The 23,752-nt window shown below is 59.3% G+C and overlaps 1 protein-coding gene across 5 annotated transcripts in view; it reads right to left on the reverse strand.

The window, feature by feature from the left end:
• RASA3 (RAS p21 protein activator 3) overlaps positions 1-23,752 on the reverse strand; it is a 155,063-nt gene that overhangs the window by 34,994 nt on the left and 96,317 nt on the right. For 3 of the 5 annotated variants that reach the window (XM_055360280.2, XM_063697607.1, XM_055360284.2), the window contains 9 exons: positions 16,403-16,479; positions 13,650-13,730; positions 13,192-13,264; positions 10,003-10,079; positions 6,145-6,249; positions 3,397-3,553; positions 2,738-2,886; positions 1,871-1,985; positions 706-780 (listed from right to left, as the gene is read on the reverse strand). In XM_055360280.2, coding sequence (XP_055216255.1) covers positions 706-780; positions 1,871-1,985; positions 2,738-2,886; positions 3,397-3,553; positions 6,145-6,249; positions 10,003-10,079; positions 13,192-13,264; positions 13,650-13,730; positions 16,403-16,479 — 909 coding nt within the window. Of the gene's footprint in view, positions 1-705; positions 781-1,870; positions 1,986-2,737; positions 2,887-3,396; positions 3,554-6,144; positions 6,250-10,002; positions 10,080-13,191; positions 13,265-13,649; positions 13,731-16,402; positions 16,480-16,680; positions 16,951-23,752 lie in introns of those variants that run through there. The other 2 variants (XM_055360283.2, XM_055360282.2) reach the window with 2 other exon arrangements.

Genomic DNA, 23,752 nt, shown 5'->3' on the forward strand with positions numbered 1-23,752 from the left:
GGAGGAGCCGGGGCGGAGGCAGAGCTGGTCAGGATTGTCCAGGGGAGGCAGAGCCGGGTGTGCAGGGCAGACCCTCCAGTGGGGGCAGAGCCGGGTGTGCAGGCCGGACCCCACAGAGGCAGCAGAGCTGGGGCATGCAGACCGGAGCACTCCAGGGGAGGCAAAGCTGGGTGTGCAGGGCAGACCCTCCAGCGGGGGCAGAGCTGGATGTGCAGGCCGGACCCCACAGAGGGGGCAGAGCCGGGTGTGCAGACTGGATCACTCCAGGGGAGGCAGAGCTGGCCGGGACGCCCACAGAGGAGGCAGAGCCGGGTGTGCAGGGCAGACCCTCCAGGTGGGGCAGAGCTGGGGCATGCAGACTGGAACGCCCCAGGGGAGGCAGAGCCGGGTGTGCAGGCCAGACCCCACAGAGGGGGCAGAGCCAGGTGTGCAGGCCGGATCACTCCAGGGGAGGCAGAGCCGGGTGTGCAGGCCAGACCCCACAGATGGGGCAGAGCCGGGCACACAGGCCAGGCCAAAGGTGGTGGCTGAGGCCTCCCAGTAGTGCAGCCAGCGTACTGCAGCCGGGTGAGGCAGGTATCCCCACGCCTGGTCCTGCTCCCACCCCAACTGGGGTCACGGGGTGAGTCAGAGCTTCCAGGCAGCCACCGGCTGAAAAACCCCAAGCAGGTGACTGGCTTTGATTGGTTCATGAACAAAACCTACCATGTTGTTTTCGAGGTTTTCTCCGTCTTTCAACTTCACAGGGTCGATTTCACAGGGTTTGTGGCTCTGGCATATCTGGGGAGAGGTTTAAGACGGGGCTCTGTGAGTGGGTTCCGGGGGCACAGGCAGGGAGGGTGGAAGGGGTCTCAGGCCTGGCTGAGATGCAGACCCTGAACCTCATCCAGAAAATGCCGCGACAGCGCCCCGAACCCGGCCACTGGCACGGAGGGGCACGGTGAGGCCGGACTGCAGGGCCACCGTGGGATGGTGTCGTCTCGAGCCTCGGCTGCAAGGGGGCAACCCTGGGCCTGTGTCACTGGCTGCGGAGGGACAAGTGAGAGGTCAGGTGCAAACACTAGGCACGGGGCCCAGTCCATGGCCGCGATCAGACAAGCCGGGCTCTCTCAGGAAGTGATGCGCCTGTGATCAGAGCTGCCGAGTTTTCTCAGAGAGTGATGTGCGCCCGCGATCAGACGAGCCGGGCTCTCTCAGGGAGCGATGCGCCCGTGTTCAGATGAGCCGGGCTCTCTCAGGGAGTGATATGCGCCCGCGATCAGACAAATCGGGCTTTCTCAGGAGTGATGTGCACCAGCCCACACAGACTAGGCCTCACAGGGCTTTAATAATATTTTTACTTCAAAATGCTGCCATGATTTTGCCCACAGGGCAAACCAGAATGCTATGTTAAATTTTCTCACATTTGCAAAGAACCTGTTTACAAACCCGCTCATAAATGGGGGGCACAGCCTGGCGGGCATCAGAGGGTCACGTGAGGAGTGGGTGTGTGGGCATCAGAGGGTCGGGTGAGGACTGGGCGTGCAGCTCAAACATGCCACGCAGCCAGGGCCCAGACACAGGGGACTGCAGGACATGTGGAGAAAGAAGTTCTCCCTGGGAAGAGCCAGGTTCTTCTTGCATGTTCTCCTTAGTGGAGTGGTGGATTTTCTTATGTACAGTTTTAATTTGGGAGAATTTGGAAGGTTCTGGAGTACACAGGGAACATCCTCTTGATAAAAGTGAATGAATCAGCATCCCTGTGGCGAGGCCGGAGGGGCCGACATTCAAGCCCAGCTCGTGGTCTGGCTGGATCTCAGTGCAGTGCCCTCTGTCGGGGGAAATCCTCCCCACGCCTCCTGATGCTGAGGACTCTCGGCCCCGTGCTCACCTCCTCGATGGCGGGCTTCAGGGTGACGTGCAGGTAATGCATCCCTGCCAGCTTCATGGTCTCGTCGATGCACTTGGACGCCAGTGAGTTTCCTCGGAAGATGGTGTTGGGGTCCCTGGGAAATGGCGATGGGGACAGTGTTTGTCTCCTGGGGACGCGGAAGTGCAGACGGAGCAGAGCCTGGCCCCGAGCACCTGCCTGTGGGCTGTGAGGTCAGTGCACGCCCATCAGTCGGCTTCCTGACATTTTACAAGGAGCACAACCAGGCCAGGTGCTCGGAGGCCCTGGCCATGGAACCGTCCTGTGTCAACACTACCAGAGGGAACCATTCGGCTACCTGCGTGGCCACCAGCTCAGGAGGAGCCTGGCTGGCCTTCGCCCTCCCGTCCTCTCCCCCTCTGCGGCCTCTGCCTGTGCAGAGAATTGAGCACCAGACCCTGGCAGAATCCAAGGGCCAGCAGAGAAGCAAACCCCTCCTGTCAGCTACAGTGGCTGCAGGTGCAGCCGGATGTTTCTAGAACAGGGCGTCTGGAAACACCATTAGGCAGGTCCTGAGAGAAGCTGTGCTCCATTTTTGTGGGCTCCCAAAGTGCCCCAGGGAGGGGACCTGAGCTGTCCTCGAGCCCCAGGAGCCATTTCCCCTCCCCACTCATTCACTCTACCCGGGATTTCAAAGGCAAATGGGACTTTCAAAAAAAAAAAAGAATCATTAACTGGGTCTGTGAAAGAAAGCCTGAATCAACATGGTTTCTGGGGACCCTTGAATTCCCTCAAGCCCTGCCCCAGGACGCGCGGTTCTTGGCGACGACCTTGCCATCCCTGTAGCGGGTCCAGGCCGCTCTCCCCCGGGGCAGGGTGGGCACTCACTGGGTACGCTTCACCTCCGCGCTGGCGATGGCACTGATGAAGGGCACCACCCTGCCATAGTGTAGGAAGAGCCGCACCAGCGGGACGGCCGCCTCCTGCTTCTCCCGGCAAACCTCGCCCAGGATGTGGGCCGCAGACGCTGACACGGGCTGCGGGGAGGGGTGAGGTCAGTGCCAGGGCCCGGGGTGCAGGAACCCCAGAGGCCTGTCCCCACCTTGGCTGGGGTCTCACTTCCAGCCACAATAGATACGGCTCTTTGCTGAGACAGAAACACACACATTCACAAAAACACCAAACTTCCCATTTGCTGCTGCTTGGCTGGACCCTTGGAGGAGCGTCTGTACCTCCTCCTAGCGACCCCCACATGCAGCCAGCTCTAGGGCCCCTGAGCCGGTAGAGGGACTCTGATGATGGGGTCCCCCTCGAACAACCCGGAGAGTCCTCAGCATCACCAGGCTCCCACGGCTCTAACTGTCGACGGACCAGTGCCCCCAGCAAAGGGGTCCAGGCATCTGGACGGGAAACAGGCCAGGCTGGGAGGCGTGGGAAAGGCCCCCTCAGGGAGAAGGTGCCCTCTGGGGTGGGCCCGGGTGTAGGGTGGGGCCCCAGGCAGGTGGCACGTCCTGCCCACACCCACAGGCCACGGCGTGGACAAGCACCTCCACATCCGCAGACTTCAACAGCAGGTCCCGCAGAGGGCTGTAATAGTCAGAAGAAAACACGTGGTCTTCCGTGTATACCACGTTCAGCCGCAGGGAGCCCAGGTCGTCTGGCTTTAGGCTCTTGCTACCATTGTCCCGGGGCTGGAGGAAGTACCTGGGTGGGAGGGACACATGAAGGGGAGGCATGAGGCTGCATCTGCCAAGGAGCAGCTCTCAGGGAAGCCCAGCTGCCTGCTTGAGGTCAACTGGTCAGGAGGGTGATCCTGTAGGACCCCTCAGAGTGCAGCCCCTGGGGACTCCCCACCGAAGACCCCCAGCAGGGCAGGTCACCGGGGATCCCCAGGAGGCAAGTGTTGGAGCCAAAGGCGCAGGAGTCAAGGGGGGAAACGCGGAGGGGGATAGGGGGTGGAACGTGGCAGGAACGGGTTTCCGGGAACCGGCACAGAAGTGGTCAGTGACCCGCCCTAAGACCCACACCCAGCAGTGTCAGCAGCAGGTGGAAATGAAAATTATTTCAACCAAAGCGTGCCGTGGCTCCCGATGTCACGGGGTGGGGGACTTGGGCTGGTGAGCCTGGCAGGCCACCTGGGCACCTGGTCATTGTAAGAGACGTTTCCTGCCCGGACATTCTTCCATCTTTGGTTCTACCCCACGCAGTCACCCAGGAGCCCTCTTCTGCTCTCATTTGTGGGCCAGGCAGTCTAAGCTCTCAGGTGGGTGGAGCCTGTGTCCGAGGCCCCGCCCCCCATCAGGTGGGTGGAGCCTGTGTCTGAGGCATTAGCCCCGGTCAGGTGGGTAGAGCCTGTGTCTGAGGCATTAGCAGCCCCGTCAGGTGGGTAGAGCCTGTGTCTGAGGCATTAGCAGCCCCGTCAGGTGGGTGGAGCCTGGGTCTGAGGCATTAGCCCCCCTCAGGTGGGTGGAGCCTGTGTCTGACGCATTAGCAGCCCCGTCAGGTGGGTGGAGCCTGTGTCTGACGCATTAGCAGCCCCGTCAGGTGGGTAGAGCCTGTCTGAGGCATTAGCCCCCGCCAGGTGGGTAGAGCCTGTGTCTGACGCATTAGCAGCCCCGTCAGGTGGGTAGAGCCTGTCTGAGGCATTAGCCCCCGCCAGGTGGGTAGAGCCTGTGTCTGACGCATTAGCAGCCCCGTCAGGTGGGTGGAGCCTGTGTCCGAGGCATTAGCAGCCAGGTCAGGTGGGTGGAGCCTGTGTCCGAGGCATTAGCCCCGGTCAGGTGGGTAGAGCCTGTCTGAGGCATTAGCCCCCCTCAGGTGGGTAGAGCCTGTGTCTGACGCATTAGCAGCCCCGTCAGGTGGGTGGAGCCTGGGTCTGACGCATTAGCCCCCCTCAGGTGGGTAGAGCCTGTCTGCGGCATTAGCAGCCAGGTCAGGTGGGTGGAGCCTGTGTCTGCGGCATTAGCAGCCCGGTCAGGTGGGTGGAGCCTGTGTCCGAGGCATTAGCAGCCCCGTCAGGTGGGTGGAGCCTGTGTCCGAGGCATTAGCCCCAGTCAGGTGGGTGGAGCCTGTGTCTGAGGCATTAGCCCCCCTCAGGTGGGTGGAGCCTGGGTCTGAGGCATTAGCCCCCCTCAGGTGGGTGGAGCCTGTGTCTGCGGCATTAGCAGCCCCGTCAGGTGGGTGGAGCCTGTGTCTGAGGCATTAGCCCCCATCAGGTGGGTAGAGCCTGTGTCCGAGGCATTAGCACCCTGGGGCTCTCTGGGGTATGTGGTGGCTGCCTTGGCTACCAGGGCCAGGGATTCGTTCAGCATAGGAGGAAGCCTAACTCAGCTCAGGGGGCCTGTGCCCATGCCGTCTTCATAGAATCAAAAGACACGCGTGTTTCACAGTTTCTGGGATAGAAACCTGCCCTCACACATGGCAGAGGGACACATGGGGCGTGAGGCCCCGGCACACAGTCCACGCCTGGGAGTGCACGCTTCCCGTGACTCCGGGCCCTCTCAGGAGCTGCCTGTCACTAAGGGACACACATGAACTGGAGATAAAATGAAACAATGGCCTGTTCCTTCCACCAAAACACCAAGCACCTGGAGACAACAGGAAAGAAAGGCAGGAGGCAGCAACACACAACATGTCCTGGGGTGGGTTCTGGGTCAGAGCCGACCACTGAGGTCTAGATGTGCAAAGGGGAGTGGAGAACCCTGTAATGCGCCCTCAACAGGAGGTGCTGCCGAGGGCCGAGAACAAGACCCGGAGCGCAGCCGCGGCGCAGCCCTGCTGTGTGCGCATTCTGGGCTCCTGCACCGGCTGCTGATGCCCTCCCCTACTGGTGTCAGACCTCACGAGCTGCTCGCGGCTCAGGGCCCCGCTTTCACCCAGGATCAGACCCCACGAGCTGCTCCCGGCTCACGGTCCCACTTTCGCCCAGGATCAGACCTCACGAGCTGCTCACGGCTCACGGTCCCACTTTCGCCCAGGATCAGACCCCGTGAGCTGCCCGTGGCTTAGGGCCGCTTTCACCCACGTTCCCTGTCTTGTTTTGAGGTGCCAGCCATTGTGAGTCCCTGCTCAGTGTGATCCCTGCTGCCTCTCCTCACCTGCCATTTCTCACCTGCTGTGGGGCAGAAACTCATCAAGCCAGAGCTCCTCAGAGCTACATGCAAAATAAGAGCAGGTGGGTGCTGGGCACAGCCGAGGACCAGCACACGTGGCCTCTGTGCCTTTCCACTCAGAGGCAGCACGTGTTTTTGTGGCTCTCAGAGATGCGGAAGTCTGCAGGTGCAACATCATCTTACCACGCCTCGTAGGAGCTGGACTGCCGCAGGACTTTCAACGGGATCCTTAGTTCTCCCAGGAATTCATCTCCAAACTTCAGGTTACTGGCATTCCAGAGGTCGACTCTGAAAAACAGCATCGGTACAGCTCTAGCTGACGGCGGGCAGCCCGGGTGGAGCAAAGATGACAGGCCACGCTTTGTTCCCCCAGGAGCAGAATGGAGCCTGCAGTGCCTCCCAGAGTCTCCATCAAGGCTCAGCCCACAGGGCACATTTCAAACAAGTCAGACCAGCCTGTGGCTTTAGAATAAAGATGAGTGTCTCCCAGTGGTAACGGGCAGGCAGAGGAAGGCGGAAGGCCATGGGCCCGGACTCAGACCCAGGCTCTTAGATAGGAGGGAGCCTGGGCGTCGCTGCGTGCACCCAGGAGCTACATGATCCCAGGCTCTGTGCCAGGAGGGAGCCAGGAGTTGCTGTGTGCACCCAGGAGCTATGTGGCTGCTGCCACTCTCAGCTCCAGCACCATCTGTCCCCTTTGCCCACAACAGGCCCAGCACCAGCAGTCTGTGCACGGCGGGCAAGTGAGATCCTCCGGGCCCTGCGGCGTGTGCCTCTCGCACCGCCCCAGCATGCGGCCCAACAGCCTCCATCTGCAGGGCTCAATGCAGGGGATGATGGAGAACTTGGGCCCGTAGAGAGGAGGGTGCCCATGGAGGACGGGCTGCCCAATTCAACATCCAGGGGATGATGGAGAACTTGGGCCCGTAGAGAGGAGGGTGCCCGTGGAGGTCGGGCTGCCCAATTCAACATCCAGGGGATGATGGAGAACTTGGGCCCGTAGAGAGGAGGGTGCCCATGGAGGACAGGCTGCCCGATTCAACATCCAGGGGCTCTCTGCTTTCGTCACATGAAAATGTGCCTCAAAACAAAACTGGGTTCTTGTGAATGCCCTGCCCCTGCATGTAGAACCCTGTCTCCATGGATTGCTCATGATCTAGGGGCACAAAGTGGATTCAGGGGCCATGCACACCACAGCCGGGGGAAAACTGTGGCCACAAACCACAGCATGGTCCACGAATCTCCGTGACTACCGCAGGCCCAGCATTGTGAAGCTTCTGCTAACGTCTAACACAGCAGCGGCTCCCACTAATGTTCTGTCCTACTGTGGGATGGTACGTGTCCCCTCAGACCTGGGGCTGTGAAATTCTGACAGACATACAGCATCCCCGGCTGCAACAAGTCTACAGGGCTGGTAACCCAGTCCCTCATGGCCAGGACCCACTCATAGGCCTGAAACACCTGAAGTCAGGCGTGGCCAGCCCTACCCATGGGCCTGAAACCACACAGTTACATGTGGCCAGCCCTACCCAGGGGGCTAAAACTCGGCAGGCCTAACCACACTGTGGCCATCGGGGCATCCCCCTGGAGGGAGAAGATTCCAGAAGGCCGGGGATTTTGTTACCCTTGCGAATCCTGCAGGGCAGTGGCACCGCAGAGGCACTGGCATCTGGGCCGGGGAGGGCTGACAGGCTGCACAGGAACCCACAGCGCATTCCTTTCAGAAGGAACATGAGGGGACCGCTGATCTGCCCATGGACACTTTAAAAAAATGTGCCGAGCGGCCAGGCAGGCGCATTTGCCTTTAATAAGGGAAATATTTAAAACATGTTTTGTGTGCTTTTAAAAAATTTAATAACTAGGACTTCACTCCTGAATTCAAAACTTGGTGTAAAAAGAAACCAACGATGGCGCTTCCTTCTCTTGAAAAAGGGGCTGGTGTGAGTCCCTGGGGAGGCAGATCTGACCGACCACGTCAGGGACATTCTATGGTTCAGGACCCTGACCCCTCAGGAGGTGGATCTGACTGACCACGTCAGGGACATTCTATGGTTCAGGATGGAGACAACTATGGGGGACGGATCTGACCGATAACATCAGGGACATTCCTACAGTTCTCAACCACAAAACCACGCCTCCCAGCAGCTGTAGGGCCTGAGCCACGCACCGGCTCCACGTGTCCCATTAAGGGTCCCCCCAGGGCAGTGTTAGCCCCTGGGAGGGAGCGTGACCAGGGATTTGATGGCCAGCACATTCTCCAAAATGACCTAAAGAAAGCAGGTGCATCCCAGGCTCAGAGACATCCCAGGCTCGGGGACATCCCAGGCTCGGGGAACATCCCAGGCTCAGGGGCATCCCAGGCTCGGGGGATATCCCAGGCTCGGGAGAATCCCAGGCTCGGGGTCAGCCCAGGCTCGGGGTCAGCCCAGGCTCGGGGAACATCCCAGGCTCGGGGAACATCCCAGGCTCGGGGAACATCCCAGGCTCGGGGGCATCCCAGGCTCGGGGGATATCCCAGGCTCGGGGTCAGCCCAGGCTCGGGGTCAGCCCAGGCTCGGGGAACATCCCAGGCTCGGGGAACATCCCAGGCTCGGGGAACATCCCAGGCTCGGGGAACATCCCAGGCTCGGGGGCATCCCAGGCTCGGGGACATCCCAGGCTTGGGAGAATCCCAGGCTCGGGGTCAGCCCAGGCTCGGGGTCAGCCCAGGCTCGGGGTCAGCCCAGGCTCGGGGAACATCCCAGGCTCGGGGAACATCCCAGGCTCGGGGAACATCTCAGGCTCGGGGTCAGCCCAGGCTCGGGGTCAGCCCAGGCTCGGGGACATCCCAGGCTCAGGGGCATCCCAGGCTCGGGGGATATCCCAGGCTCGGGAGAATCCCAGGCTCAGGGTCAGCCCAGGCTCGGGGGCATCCCAGGCTCGGGGGCATCCCAGGCTCGGGGGATATCCCAGGCTCGGGAGAATCCCAGGCTCGGGGTCAGCCCAGGCTCGGGGGCATCCCAGGCTCAGGGGCATCCCAGGCTCGGAGGCATCCCAGGCTCGGGGGATATCCCAGGCTCGGGGGATATCCCAGGCTCGGGGTCAGCCCAGGCTTGGGGACATCCCAGGCTCGGGGGCATCCCAGGCTCGGGGTCTCAGGGCCAGCTGGGGAGGGTCAGGAGGGAGCCGTTTCCTTCCTTCTCTGTCCAGCATGGAAAGATTCGGAAGCTTCAGGGGAGGCTCATCTGCCTCTTCATAGGGAATGGAGGCATTTGTTGGTACAGAAGGAACAGAGGCTACGTTCAAAAAGAAACAGGAATCCAGCTTATTTTCACTGGGAGGAGGGAACCCGCCGGGGTTTGTAAAGGGCACATTCTGACGCCCGCCCTCCCCAGAACTCTGAGTCAGCGGGATCGTGAGGCTCTCTAAATCCTGGGCCTGAGATCGCGTCCTGACCTGCGTGAACCCACAAGTGATTTCCCCGTTTCCCGTGGGAGGCGTTGAGGAGCCAGGAAAGGGCGGTGGGGTTTCCATGGGCAAAGGCTGAAGATGCAGCTTCTATGACCATACGCAGGAAACATGAACTCAGGACGCCAGGTGAGAGCGTTTCACTCGAGTCAAAGGGGACAGGGTCTCCACAGAGGCTGCCCAGCCGAGAGTTTCAGCAGTGCCAGTGGGTCCTGCTCGGTCAGGGCCAGGCGTCGTGCTGCCCCGCCAGGCCCTGCGACCTCTGAGTGAGGCCTGAACCCATGGAAGGCGGAGGGCTTAGAACAAGACCTTAAGAACGGCTGCAGCCCCCGTCACTCCAGGTGGATGCAGCCTTACGGCCAGAGGGATACCGACCTCTGGCCTTCGCCTCTTCGCAGGTATTGCAAGGTGAGCCCTAACACCACTCACAGGCTGTCACTTCAGCTACAACTTCTAACATCCTGTTGTGAAAATTACCAAGAAAATGGAAATTCATTTCTATCTATGACCCTATATTTAGTAACAAAGAACAAAAGAGCTGAGGAGTTTGGGTGAAAACTGCCAAGTTGGGGATGCGGAGCCTGGTTTTCTCACCTGATTTCGAGCTTGTCCACGTCTTCCTCCTCAAAGTCAAAGTGGGACTTCTTGCTGTAGCTACAGGGCCGGGTCACCTGGAGTCAGACGAGAGAGAAAGCGCTGAGACCGCGGTGCCACCAGGCGGGGGTATATGCGGACCTAGGCCCCGGGCTGCCCTACCCTCTGCGCTTACCCACACGCCACTCAAGGGCCACAACCAGGAAGGCGCCAGGCGGGATTCGGGATTCAGGCCTGGCTTCCTGAGTGCCAGCATTTCCTACTCACGGCGCCCCTGGAGGGGCAGACCCAGGTGAGACCTGCCCCAAGGCTGTTCACGGCCACGGCCGGACTCTCCCAGCGGCTCCTGATGGGTGCCGGGCTCTGGGTACCTAAATGTCCCTCACCTGCGCCTGCTCTGGGCCTGCCACCCCGTGAGGGAGGGAGGGTCCCCTCTGCCGTGGAGACGAAGCCAGCACCGCCCTCCCGTGGCCCCACCTCAAGGCTCTATTTGCCAACAGGAAGTGAAACGCGTGAGGTCTGTGGAGCCTGAACCTGGCCGGCCCCGAACAGACCCCAGCACTCCGGGGAGGGTCAGACGGTGGAAAGTCAAAACGCTGCTACCTTCCTCCTGACACCTCCGCACTGTGGGTTCCTTAGAACAGAAACGGAGTGAAGGCGTGAAGGGTCGAGGCTCCGGGACCGCCCCCCGCCAGCCAGCAGGGCCCTTGCAGCAGAGCAGGAGGCCGACCCACAGGCTCCAGGAGACCACAGTCGGTTACCACCTGGAGTTCCGATTTAACCACCATCAGCCGTGCACCAGGTCACCTGCGTTTACAAGAAGGGCTCCCTCCTGCCCGGCCTCCTGCCCTGCCCCACCTTCTCCGGTCCTCAGCCGTGATGCTGGCTCAGGAGCTCTCAGCTCGAAGTTCTGATGTAGGGTTTGATACCAAAATCGTGTTGCTAAAACTGCCTAACCTCTGAGCTTGCACTTCCTGATTGGTAAACTGAGGTGAAGATCACGCAGGGGCAGTTCTCTGCTTCGGGTTGGGGGCTGCTGACGCCTCCTCCTTCCTGACCTACACACCACTGTCCTCAAATTTGCTTCCCCCCAACTTCCCCATCTCATAAAACTCAGGTCAGGCAATGCCTCCTCCAGGAAGCCCCCAGTGCTCCTGCCTCACGCCCTCTCTGCAGGGCAGGTCAGGCAATGCCTCCTTCAGGAAGCCCCCAGTGCCCCTGCCTCATGCCCTCTCTGCAGGGCAGGTCGGGAGCTATTGTAGGGGCTTGTCTGTTTGCATCCCTCCCATGCTGGCCTGGTGTGGTGGCCTTGGACTCCTCTGTTTTCTCCCACATCTTATCATCAGCTGATCACCAGCACGGTGCTGGCACCTGACACGTGTTGAGTGAATGAAGGCAGCTCCTACCAAATTTATGAAATTATTTAATCTCATTTAGAGAGTTAAAGGGCCTTAATGTGTCTAGTTGTTATCCTGGAAGAAAATGGTACAGACGCTGCTTCCCATAGAAACGGAACATCTGTTTTCCTGGGTCTGCTCCCGGTAGGTGGCTGTCTGACCACAGCCTGCGGGGGACATGCTCCCTCCCCGGGGCTCAGCCTCCAGCTGGGTCAGAAGCAGCTGAAGCCGAAAGAGACAGGGTCCTGGTGAAAGAGGTCTGCGACTGCTAAGGAAGGGGAGGAGACGGAGTGAAAGGTCACAGAGCCCAAAGAGCAGGGCCCCGCGCATCCCGCACAGCAGCGGTCAGCGAGGTCCAGGTCTTCCCTGGAGCCCCACAGGTGGTGACGCAGACCACGGTTTTCAGACTGTCTGTGGTCACTAAATTGCTCCTGTAGGCTGAGACCCACGTCTTTACAGAGTGAAACAGGAGTGCACACGGTAGAAACAGCGTGAGAACACTGCAAGCGTGATGAGCACCCGTGTGTGGCCGGGCAGTGGGCGAGCTCTACCCCACTGTGAGTATGACAGCTCTGTGTGTGGCAGCCGAGCCAGCAGCCAAGGCGGGGGGAGCTGCCACCTGGAACTCGGTCCATGCTGCATGCCTCCTGCACCTCCAACAGGGCCCACCCTCCCCCTGGGAGCCTGGCAGCTCCCTGCCTTCCCTCGCTCTGGCAAAACCATCTTCTCTGCCTGTCTATAAGTGAGGCTTCCGTTTGAGACAGAGAACAGATTCCACCTCTAAAGCCCTCCTCACAGTGGCCCTGAAAGCCTGGCCCTGGCTTTGGACACCCAAGTTCCCACCTCTGCCTGTGGGGCCCTTTCGAGCCTCAGCAGTGCCAGTGGGTCCTGCTCAGTCAGGACCCACTGACCGGTAGGTCCACTCTCCTACGGTCCCCTGAGAGCTGCATGCATCGAGCCCCACTCAGCCATCATGGCTCAGGGGAGCCTGCCCCACCCCTCAGGCGTGACTGGCCATGCTCTTGCCACAGAGGCCTCATCCATCCTCACATCTCCAGGGCCTGTGCACCAGAACGTTTGTGGATGGGAAGAACATCTGCCTAAAGGCCCTGCACACAGCCGTCCCCAAACCGCACCGGCCACATGGCAGGTCCTCACTCCACGAGATGCAGCCATCCCAAACGGGGTCCCATTCCACCAGGTGCACCCTTGCACCCTCCTTTTCATGGATTTTGGTGCTTCATGTTCTGAGAGGATCTCTGTGTCTGAATCCTTTCCCCTTTGTTTCAAAACCCTGCCTATTTCCACTGGAACAAGCCTTCCGCCTCTCAGGGATGCTTGGGCAGAGCAGCCAAAAAACCAAAAACCCCCAAGGTCCTGGTAATTTGGAAAGCATTAATCTGTCATCTTTTAACTCAAATCTGGGCCAGTTCGGGAGACAACGAATAACCTTTCTCTCTTGGGAGAGGAGGGAAGGTCCTGGGGCCACGGGTCCAATCCCCAGGGCCGGCCGGTGGGGCTCGCTCCTCTCCGGAAGGAACCCAGGGCCGGCCGGCAGGGCTCACTTCTCTCCAGAAAGAACTTTCAGAGGGAAGAGATTGAGATCATTCTGATCCCAGGGCCGGCCGGCCGGGCTCGCTCTTCTCTGGAAGGAACTTCCACGGCGGGGCTCGTTCCTCTCCGGAAGGAACTTCCAGAGGGAAGAGACTGAGATCGTTCTGGATCCAGACTTTCTGCCAACGTGTCTCGGGTGCAGATTTTCCACTTAACGTTGACCCACGAAGATACCAACCTCAAAATAAAACACTTCATCGAACTGGGGGTTGTTGGTCTTCCTCTTCACTTTCGTCTTCTTTGCTTCTGATCTGTTATCAAGTGAGAAAGAACTGGGATTAAAACAACACTGCTGATTCCAAGTCTCTCAGTGCCAAAACCGAGCTCTCAAACGCACAAGTCACTTATTGCCTTTATTTATTTTATAAATATTTCTGCTGGTCTCCAACTCCAGATGGTATGCAAATCAGGAACCTTTACTGAGCCAAAAATACCCAGCGTGAAGGGCACGAAGGCTTCATTTTCTACAAAGCAATTTTGGAGCAATAAAGAAAACAAAAGGAAGTAAAAATTCATATTCTACCTCAAAGAGCAACCTCCTGCCTCCTCCCAAATGAGGCAGTGGTCTCGTGATTTCAGAGCTGGACCCTAGCCCCCCAGGACCAGAACAGAAACCTGAGGCGTGAGGCAACTTGCCTGAAGGGTCCTGCCAGCGTCACGGTGGCGTAGGGGTCACATTGCCCATTCACGATGGGGAGGCCCTGGCACTCGACGATGCTAAGGAGGGAAGCAGAGGCGGCGTCAGGAGGGAGCGCAGACACCTGGGCGAATGGCGAGACAGCTCTGGGTCAGGCAGGAGGCCTGAGTTCAAGCTGTGAGATGCGGTTTCCTCACTGGAAGGCAAGGAGGGCCACACCAGCCATTCTGCCTCGGTGTGATGCTGGCCATTCGCAAAAGCCCAAAACAACACCTCTAAGGTGAGCATGTGCTTTAGCGAGGACGCCGGCAGTGTGTGACAGCACATCTAAAGCAGCGTCATCGGGGGGGCGGGGTGCAGGACCCCTAAAACAGTGTCGTCCTGGAGGACAGGACCCCTAAAACAGTGTCATCCTGGGGGGCCAAGACCCCTAAAACAGCATCATCTGGGAGCCAGGACCCCTAAAACAGCATCATCTGGGGGCCAGGACCCCTAAAACAGCATCATCCTGGGGGCCAGGACCCCTAAAACAGCGTCATCCTGGGGGGCCAGGACCCCTAAAACAGCATCATCTGGGAGCCAGGACCCCTAAAACAGCATCATCTGGGGGCCAGGACCCCTAAAACAGCATCATCCTGGGGGCCAGGACCCCTAAAACAGCATCATCTGGGAGCCAGGACCCCTAAAACAGCGTCATCCTGGGGGCCAGGACCCCTAAAACAGCGTCATCCTGGGGGGCCAAGACCCCTAAAACAGCATCATCTGGGAGCCAGGACCCCTAAAACAGCGTCATCCTGGGGGGCCAGGACCCCTAAAACAGCATCATCTGGGAGCCAGGACCCCTAAAACTGTGTCATCTGGGAGCCAGGATCTCTAAAACAGCATCATCCTAGGGGCCAGGACCCCTAAAACTGTGTCATCTGGGAGCCAGGACTTCTAAAACAGCATTATCCTGGAGCCAGGACCCCTAAAACAGTGTCATCTGGGAGCCAGGATCTCTAAAACAGCGTCATCCTGGGGCAACCTCTAAAACGGCGTCATCCTGGGGGCCAGGACCTCTAAAACAGTGTCATCCTGGGGCCAGGACCCCTAAAACGGCGTCATCCTGGGGGGCCAAGACACCTAAAACAGCATCATCTGGGAGCCGGGACCCCTAAAACAGCATCATCCTGGGGGGCCAAGACACCTAAAACAGCATCATCTGGGGGCCAGGACCCCTAAAACAGCATCATCCTGGGGGCCAGGACCCCTAAAACAGCATCATCTGGGAGCCAGGACCCCTAAAACAGCGTCATCCTGGGGGCCAGGACCCCTAAAACAGCGTCATCCTGGGGGGCCAAGACCCCTAAAACAGCATCATCTGGGAGCCAGGACCCCTAAAACAGCATCATCCTGGGGGCCAGGACCCCTAAAACTGTGTCATCTGGGAGCCAGGATCTCTAAAACAGCATCATCCTGGGGGCCAGGACCCCTAAAACTGTGTCATCTGGGAGCCAGGACTTCTAAAACAGCGTCATCCTGGGGGGCCAGGACCCCTAAAACAGCATTATCCTGGAGCCAGGACCCCTAAAACAGCATCATCCTGGGGGCCAGGACCCCTAAAACAGCATCATCTGGGAGCCAGGACCCCTAAAACAGCATCATCTGGGAGCCAGGATCTCTAAAACAGCATCATCTGGGGGCCAGGACCCCTAAAACAGCATCATCCTGGGAGCCAGGACCCCTAAAACAGCGTCATCCTGGGGGCCAGGACCCCTAAAACAGCGTCATCCTGGGGGGCCAAGACCCCTAAAACAGCATCATCTGGGAGCCAGGACCCCTAAAACAGCATCATCCTGGGGGCCAGGACCCCTAAAACTGTGTCATCTGGGAGCCAGGATCTCTAAAACAGCATCATCCTGGGGGCCAGGACCCCTAAAACTGTGTCATCTGGGAGCCAGGACCCCTAAAACAGCATCATCTGGGAGCCAGGACCCCTAAAACTGTGTCATCTGGGAGCCAGGACTTCTAAAACAGCATTATCCTGGAGCCAGGACCCCTAAAACAGCATCATCCTGGGGGCCAGGACCCCTAAAACAGCATCATCTGGGAGCCAGGACCCCTAAAACAGCATCATCTGGGAGCCAGGACCCCTAAAACAGCATCATCCTGGGGGCCAGGACCCCTAAAACAGCATCATCCTAGGGGCCAGGACCTCTAAAACAGCATCATCCTGGGGGCCAGGACCCCTAAAACAGCATCATCCTGGGGGCCAGGACCCCTAAAACAGTGTCATCTGGGAGCCAGGACTTCTAAAACAGCATCATCCTGGGGGCCCAGAACCTCTAAAACAGCGTCATCCTGTAAGGGGGTCAGAACTTCTAAAACAGCATCATCCTGGGGCAACCTCTAAAACGGTGTCATCCTGGGGGCCAGGACCCCTAAAACAGTGTCATCCTGGGGCCAGGACCCCTAAAACAGCGTCATCCTGGAAGGGGGTCAGAACTTCTAAAACAGCATCATCCTGAGGCAACCTCTAAAACGGCATCATCCTGGGGGCCAGGACCTCTAAACAGTGTCATCCTGGCGGGGGGGCCAGAACCTCTAAACAGCGTCATCCTGGCGGGGGGGCCAGAACCTCTAAACAGTGTCATCCTGGGCAGCCACCGGCTCTGGAAATTCTTGTGTGTTGGTGTGAAAACCCCTGCGTGCTCCTCGGGAGCCAGACATGCCACTCACTGCGCGCTCGCTCTCTGGTGAGGACGCGTCTTACCGTGTGGCGAGCTTGTGGCAGACGACCCCAGTGTCTGTGATGACCTCGCTCAGCCGCAGCTCCAGGTGCACTTTGCCCTGCAAGGCACAAGGATGGGGTGTCAGAGGCTGTGGCGCTGCTCCCACAGGCCACTAGGGCCGCGCGCCCAGGGAAAGCCTAGAGGGCAAAGGGAGCAGGCGGCCCCGCCCTGCCCTGGCCAATGGGCACGTCCAGCCCCTCCACTCCACCCTCGGGACGCAGGGTCCCAGCTGTGGCCTTTCTCCAGGAGAGCTGCTTGCCTGACTGCTCAGCCCCATGTGGCTGCTCAGGCTCCTGGCTCTGCTGAGAGCAGGTCGCTGCCTCAGAAGTGAGGGGTCCAACCGTGTAGGAGACCGTCATTCAGTGAAGCAGACCCCCAAAGGCGCTGATGCTGCAGGCTGCTCGTGTGTCCGTCGGGACAAAGCAGAGGGAAAGCACAGCTGTCTCCCGAGCAGGGGCCACTGCCTTTACCTCCCCTCGGGCGAGGCCGGATGGAGGCCCGCAGGAACCTCGGAGAGCTCACACAGAGGGCAAGGCTCACACAGAGGGCAAGACTCACACAGGAGGCAAGGCTCACACAGGGGGCAAGACTCACACAGAGAGCAAGGCTCACACAGAGAGCAAGGCTCACACAGAGAGCAAGGCTCACACAGAGGGCAAGACTCACACAGGGGGCAAGGCTCACACAGAGGGCAAGACTCACACAGAGGGCAAGACTCACACAGGGGGCAAGGCTCACACAGAGGGCAAGACTCACACAGGAGGCAAGGCTCACACAGGGGGCAAGACTCACACAGAGGGCAAGACTCACACAGAGGGCAAGACTCACACAGGGGACAAGACTCACACAGGGGACAAGACTCACACAGAGGGCAAGGCTCACACAGAGGGCAAGACTCACACAGGAGGCAAGGCTCACACAGGAGGCAAGGCTCACACAGAGAGCAAGGCTCACACAGAGGGCAAGACACACACAGGAGGCAAGGCTCACACAGGAGGCAAGGCTCACACAGAGGGCAAGACTCACACAGAGGGCAAGGCTCACACAGAGGACAAGACTCACACAGAGAGCAAGACTCACACAGAGGGCAAGGCTCACACAGAGGGCAAGGCTCACACAGGAGGCAAGACTCACACAGAGGGCAAGACTCACACAGAGGACAAGACTCACACAGAGAGCAAGGCTCACACAGACAGCAAGGCTCACACAGACAGCAAGGCTCACACAGAGGGCAAGACTCACACAGGAGGCAAGGCTCACACAGAGAGCAAGGCTCACACAGAGGGCAAGACTCACACAGGAGGCAAGGCTCACACAGGGGGCAAGACTCACACAGGAGGCAAGGCTCACACAGAGGGCAAGACTCACACAGGGGACAAGACTCACACAGGGGGCAAGGCTCACACAGGAGGCAAGGCTCACACAGAGGGCAAGACTCACACAGAGGGCAAGACTCACACAGAGAGCAAGGCTCACACAGACAGCAAGGCTCACACAGAGGGCAAGACTCACACAGGAGGCAAGGCTCACACAGAGAGCAAGGCTCACACAGAGGGCAAGACTCACACAGGAGGCAAGGCTCACACAGGGGGCAAGACTCACACAGGAGGCAAGGCTCACACAGAGGGCAAGACTCACACAGGGGACAAGACTCACACAGGGGGCAAGGCTCACACAGGAGGCAAGGCTCACACAGGGGACAAGACTCACACAGGGGACAAGACTCACACAGAGGGCAAGACTCACACAGAGGACAAGACTCACACAGACAGCAAGGCTCACACAGAGAGCAAGGCTCACACAGAGAGCAAGGCTCACACAGAGGGCAAGACTCACACAGGAGGCAAGGCTCACACAGGGGGCAAGACTCACACAGGAGGCAAGGCTCACACAGAGGGCAAGACTCACACAGGGGACAAGACTCACACAGGGGGCAAGGCTCACACAGGAGGCAAGGCTCACACAGAGGACAAGACTCACACAGAGGACAAGACTCACACAGAGGGCAAGACTCACACAGAGGACAAGACTCACACAGACAGCAAGGCTCACACAGAGAGCAAGGCTCACACAGAGAGCAAGGCTCACACAGGAGGCAAGGCTCACACAGAGGACAAGACTCACACAGGGGACAAGACTCACACAGAGGGCAAGACTCACACAGGGGACAAGACTCACACAGAGAGCAAGGCTCACACAGACAGCAAGGCTCACGGGGGCTTCTAGCAGAGCAGACAGCAAGGCTGCCCTGCGGGTCCACCTGTCTCTCTAGATCAGTCTGTCTGTATGTGCTGCTGTGTCCGTCCACCTGTCTGTCTGTGTGCACAGCTGTGGGTGTGTGTCCACCTGTCTGTGCGTACGACTGTGTGTCTGCCTGTGTGCGTTCGGTTTGTGTGTGCAGCTGTGTATGGGAGCATGCTGCTGTGTGTGCATGTCCACCTGTGTGTGTGTCCGCCTGTGTCTGTGCATCTGGCTGTGTGTGTGTGTGCAGCTGTGTGTCCTCCTGTGTGTGTGGCTGTGTGTCTACCTGTGTGTGTGCAACTGTGTGTGTCTATGTGTGTCTGCCTATGCATGCAGGCGACTATGTGTGTCCATCTGTGCTGCTGTGTGCGTGTCTGCCCGTGTAGCTGTGTGTCCGCCTGTGTGTGCGGCTGTGTGTCTGCCTGTGTGTGTGCAACTGTGTGTCCGTGTGTGGCTGTGTCCACCTGTGTGCATGCGACTGTGTGTCTACCTGTGTGCGCATGTGATTGTGTGTATCTGCTTGTGTGTACATGTCCACCTGTGTGCATGTTCACCTGTGTGTGCATGCAGCTGTGTGTGTCTGCCTGTCTGTGCATGTGGCTATGTGTCTGTGTGGGTGTGCGACTGTGTGTGCGTGTCCGTCTGTGTGCACACGGCTGTGTGTCTGCCTGTGTTTGCATGAAACTGTGTGTGTCTGCCTGTTGGTGTCCGCCTGTCTGTATGTGCATCTGCCTGTGTGTTTGGCTGTGTGTGTCCTTCTGTGTGTGCGTGCGACTATGTGTGCATGTCTGTCTGTGTGCAAGCAGCTGTGTGTGCATCTGCCTGTATGTGCATGCAACTGTGTGTGTGTCTGCCTGTCTGTGCATGTGGCTATGTGTCTGGGTGTGCGACTGTGTGTGCGTGTCCGTCTGTGTGCACACGGCTGTGTGTCTGCCTGTGTTTGCATGAAACTGTGTGTGTCTGCCTGTTGGTGTCCGCCTGTCTGTATGTGCATCTGCCTGTGTGTTTGGCTGTGTGTGTCCTTCTGTGTGTGCGTGCGACTATGTGTGCATGTCTGTCTGTGTGCAAGCAGCTGTGTGTGCATCTGCCTGTATGTGCATGCAACTGTGTGTGTGTCTACCTGTCTGTGTGTGTGGCTGTGTGCATGTCCTTCTGTGTGTGTGTGCGACTGTGTCTGCCTGTCTGTGCACGTGGCTGTGTGTGTCCACCTGTGTATGTGTGTTTGTCCGCCTGTCTGTACATGCGACTGTGTGTGCATGTCTGCCTGTGTGTGCACTGCCTGTGTGTATGTGTGACTGTGTCCACCTGTGTGTGTGTGCGGCTATGTGTGCCTACCTGTGTGTGCCGCTGTCCCTGTATTTGTTCCAGCCTGAATGGCACTGAATGGATGGGATAAACACAGACTCATCCATGCTTCAGGGGCTCTGCCTGGCCCAGCCCTTAGCTCTAGCTCCTGAGGCTCCGGGAAGGCCAAGGCCTGTTCCCCAGGGCTTGTCCCTGCGTGTGGGAGGGCGGGACAGACAGGCAGAATGCCTGGCGCTAAGACGTAGACGGCAGAACCGACGGCAGCCCTGCAGCATGTGGCCTGGTGCAGAACCTCGGATGGAGCAGGGACCCCGCTTAGGCCCCACCCACCTAAATGATTAAAAAACCTTCGAGTTCCTTCAAAAATATATCAGACACCTAGCCAGCCTTGAGTGGTAAATCACCTAACAAGCAAAATAAATAATAAAATAATAGCCAAAAAATTAGTCAGGAGATATTTATTCCCTATACAAGTTAAAAATAGCATCTTAACATATGTCCCTAAATTGTTTTTCAAAAACCGAGACCCGCACCAAACAGATCTACCAACACAGACCACAAATGCAGGGGGGATCACAGGCCCGAACCCTGAACCCGGCTCTATTCTGAATTTCTTCCTCAGGGGCCAGGAGGGGTCATGCCTGTGGGCCAGAGCCAACATTCTTTTCTGCTGATCTCAATTGTTTGGACAAAGCTTCTCCTCCTTAACCAATCACAAATCAAAAACGCTCTATATCCGACCCGTGGGCCACACGTCGTGATGTCTGCCTTCTCAGGTCAAACCGACATACGGCCTCCATGTACTGATTTATGACTTTGCCACAACCTCGGCCTCCACACCTTCTGAAACCCTTGCCTGTGAACCCTCGGGGTGCCTGGGTCGTGGGCGCAGCCTGCCCTGCCAGGGTGCACACCCCGAAGCCCCTGGTCAGGGAGTGAACATAAAGCCCTTCAGCCCTCACTTGACACCGCGTCGGTGCAGCCCCACGGCACCCCCACACTGACACCACGCCCCACGGCACCCCCACAGTGACACCACGCCCCACGGCACCCCCACACTTGACACCACGCCCCACGGCACCCCCACACTGACACCACGTTCCACGGCACCCCCACACTTGACACCACGTTCCACGGCACCCCCACACTTGACACCACGTTCCACGGCACCCCCACACTTGACACCACGTTCCACGGCACCCCCACACTTGACACCACGTTCCACGGCACCCCCACACTGACACCACGTTCCACGGCACCCCCACACTTGACACCACGTTCCACGGCACCCCCACACTGACACCACGTTCCACGGCATCCCCACACTGACACCACGCCCCACGGCACCCCCACACTTGACACCACGCCCCACGGCACCCCCACACTTGACACCACGTTCCACGGCACCCCCACACTTGACACCACGCCCCACGGCACCCCCACACTGACACCACGCCCCACGGCACCCCCACACTTGACACCACGCCCCACGGCACCCCCACACTTGACACCACGCCCCACGGCACCCCCACACTGACACCACGTTCCACGGCACCCCCACACTTGACACCACGCCCCACGGCACCCCCACACTGACACCACGTTCCACGGCATCCCCACACTTGACACCACGTTCCACGGCACCCCCACACTTGGCACCACGTTCCACGGCACCCCCACACTGACACCACGCCCCACGGCACCCCCACACTTGACACCACGCCCCACGGCACCCCCACACTTGACACCACGTTCCACGGCACCCCCACACTTGACACCACGCCCCACGGCACCCCCACACTTGACACCACGCCCCACGGCACCCCCACACTGACACCACGTTCCACGGCACCCCCACACTTGACACCACGTTCCACGGCATCCCCACACTTGACACCACGCCCCACGGCACCCCCACACTTGACACCACGTTCCACGGCACCCCCACACTTGACACCACGTTCCACGGCACCCCCACACTTGACACCACGCCCCACGGCACCCCCACACTTGACACCACGTTCCACGGCACCCCCACACTTGACACCACGCCCCACGGCACCCCCACACTGACACCACGTTCCACGGCATCCCCACACTTGACACCACGCCCCACGGCACCCCCACACTTGACACCACGCCCCACGGCACCCCCACACTTGACACCACGCCCCACGGCACCCCCACACTTGACACCACGTTCCACGGCACCCCCACACTGACACCACGTTCCACGGCACCCCCACACTTGACACCACGTTCCACGGCACCCCCACACTTGACACCACGTTCCACGGCACCCCCACACTTGACACCACGTTCCACGGCATCCCCACACTTGACACCACGTTCCACGGCACCCCCACACTGACACCACGTTCCACGGCACCCCCACACTTGACACCACGCCCCACGGCACCCCCACACTGACACCACGTTCCACGGCACCCCCACACTGACACCACGTTCCACGGCACCCCCACACTTGACACCACGCCCCACGGCACCCCCACACTTGACACCACGTTCCACGGCACCCCCACACTGACACCACGCCCCACGGCACCCCCACACTTGACATCACGTTCCACGGCACCCCCACACTTGACACCACGCCCCACGGCACCCCCACACTTGACACCACGCCCCACGGCACCCCCACACTGACACCACGCCCCACGGCACCCCCACACTTGACACCACGTTCCACGGCACCCCCACACTTGACACCACGCCCCACGGCACCCCCACACTTGACCCAGCACTCACAGGGGGAATGGAACTGGGTCTGTGCTGCCCAGGCAGGTGTGGGAGGTGGGGCCTCCGCTACTGTCCTGAGACTTTGGGGTCTGGAGGTTGGGTGTGGCCTTCATGCCGTGTGGCTGCAGCTCCAGAGCAAGTCCTGAGGGGCCACAAGGATGTTGGGCCGGGAAGGTGGGCACGAACCCCACACCAGCACTGTGGGCAGGGAAAGCAGGTGCCTAAAATGACAACAAAGACCCCGCCAAGACCACAGCTCCTCTTCCCACACCCATCAGAGCTCAGGGCTGAGCGGAGTATCGCCTGTGATCCTCACTGCCTGGCAGTGGGCCTGCTATCCGTGGCTATCCACGGGCTAAAGGAGTGTCCTGAACACCAGCCGGGCAGTGGGCCTGCTATCCATGGCTATCCACGGGCTAAAGGAGTGCCCTGAACACCAGCTGGGCACTGGGCCTGCTATCCGTGGCTATCCACAGGCTAAAGGAGTGGCCTGACCACCAAAGACAGGAGAAAGTGCCTGACCCAAGAATAACCAAGAATCCCCACTGCTTCATCCCCGTTCTCAAATGCCGGGCGCAAACTCTCTCAGGACAGAGAGTTCAGATTTGCAAGGCTGTGCAGACGGAGGTAGCTCTATTCATGTTCGGGAGCTTCAGGAAGAGTCACAACTGCATGCGGGGGGTCCTGGTCCCCAGCAGCAGGCTGTGCAGCCCCCGTGTGCTCTCCCGGCTCCTGGCTGGGTCCAGGGGCACCTGGCTGGGCACCATCAGGTCCTGAGGCTGCTCCTGTTCCTGCAGCATGAATCCCTCCCGACCGGCTGACTTGTGTGCTTCCATCTTCTGCTGATTCAGGAGTGGGAACAAACAAAACCCACCCCTGGAAGGCCCTTTCTCCTGCCAGAAAAGCCAATGAGTAAATCTGCAGGTGCTGGCACAGGCTGGAGAATCCCAGACGTTTAGAGGTTAAACAACACAGTTCTAAATAACACACAGATCAGAGAATGCAAGACAAATTTTAAAATGTTC

Source organism: Gorilla gorilla, chromosome 14 (assembly GCF_029281585.2).
Source record: "Gorilla gorilla gorilla isolate KB3781 chromosome 14, NHGRI_mGorGor1-v2.1_pri, whole genome shotgun sequence".
NCBI classification, from domain to species: domain Eukaryota; kingdom Metazoa; phylum Chordata; class Mammalia; order Primates; family Hominidae; genus Gorilla; species Gorilla gorilla.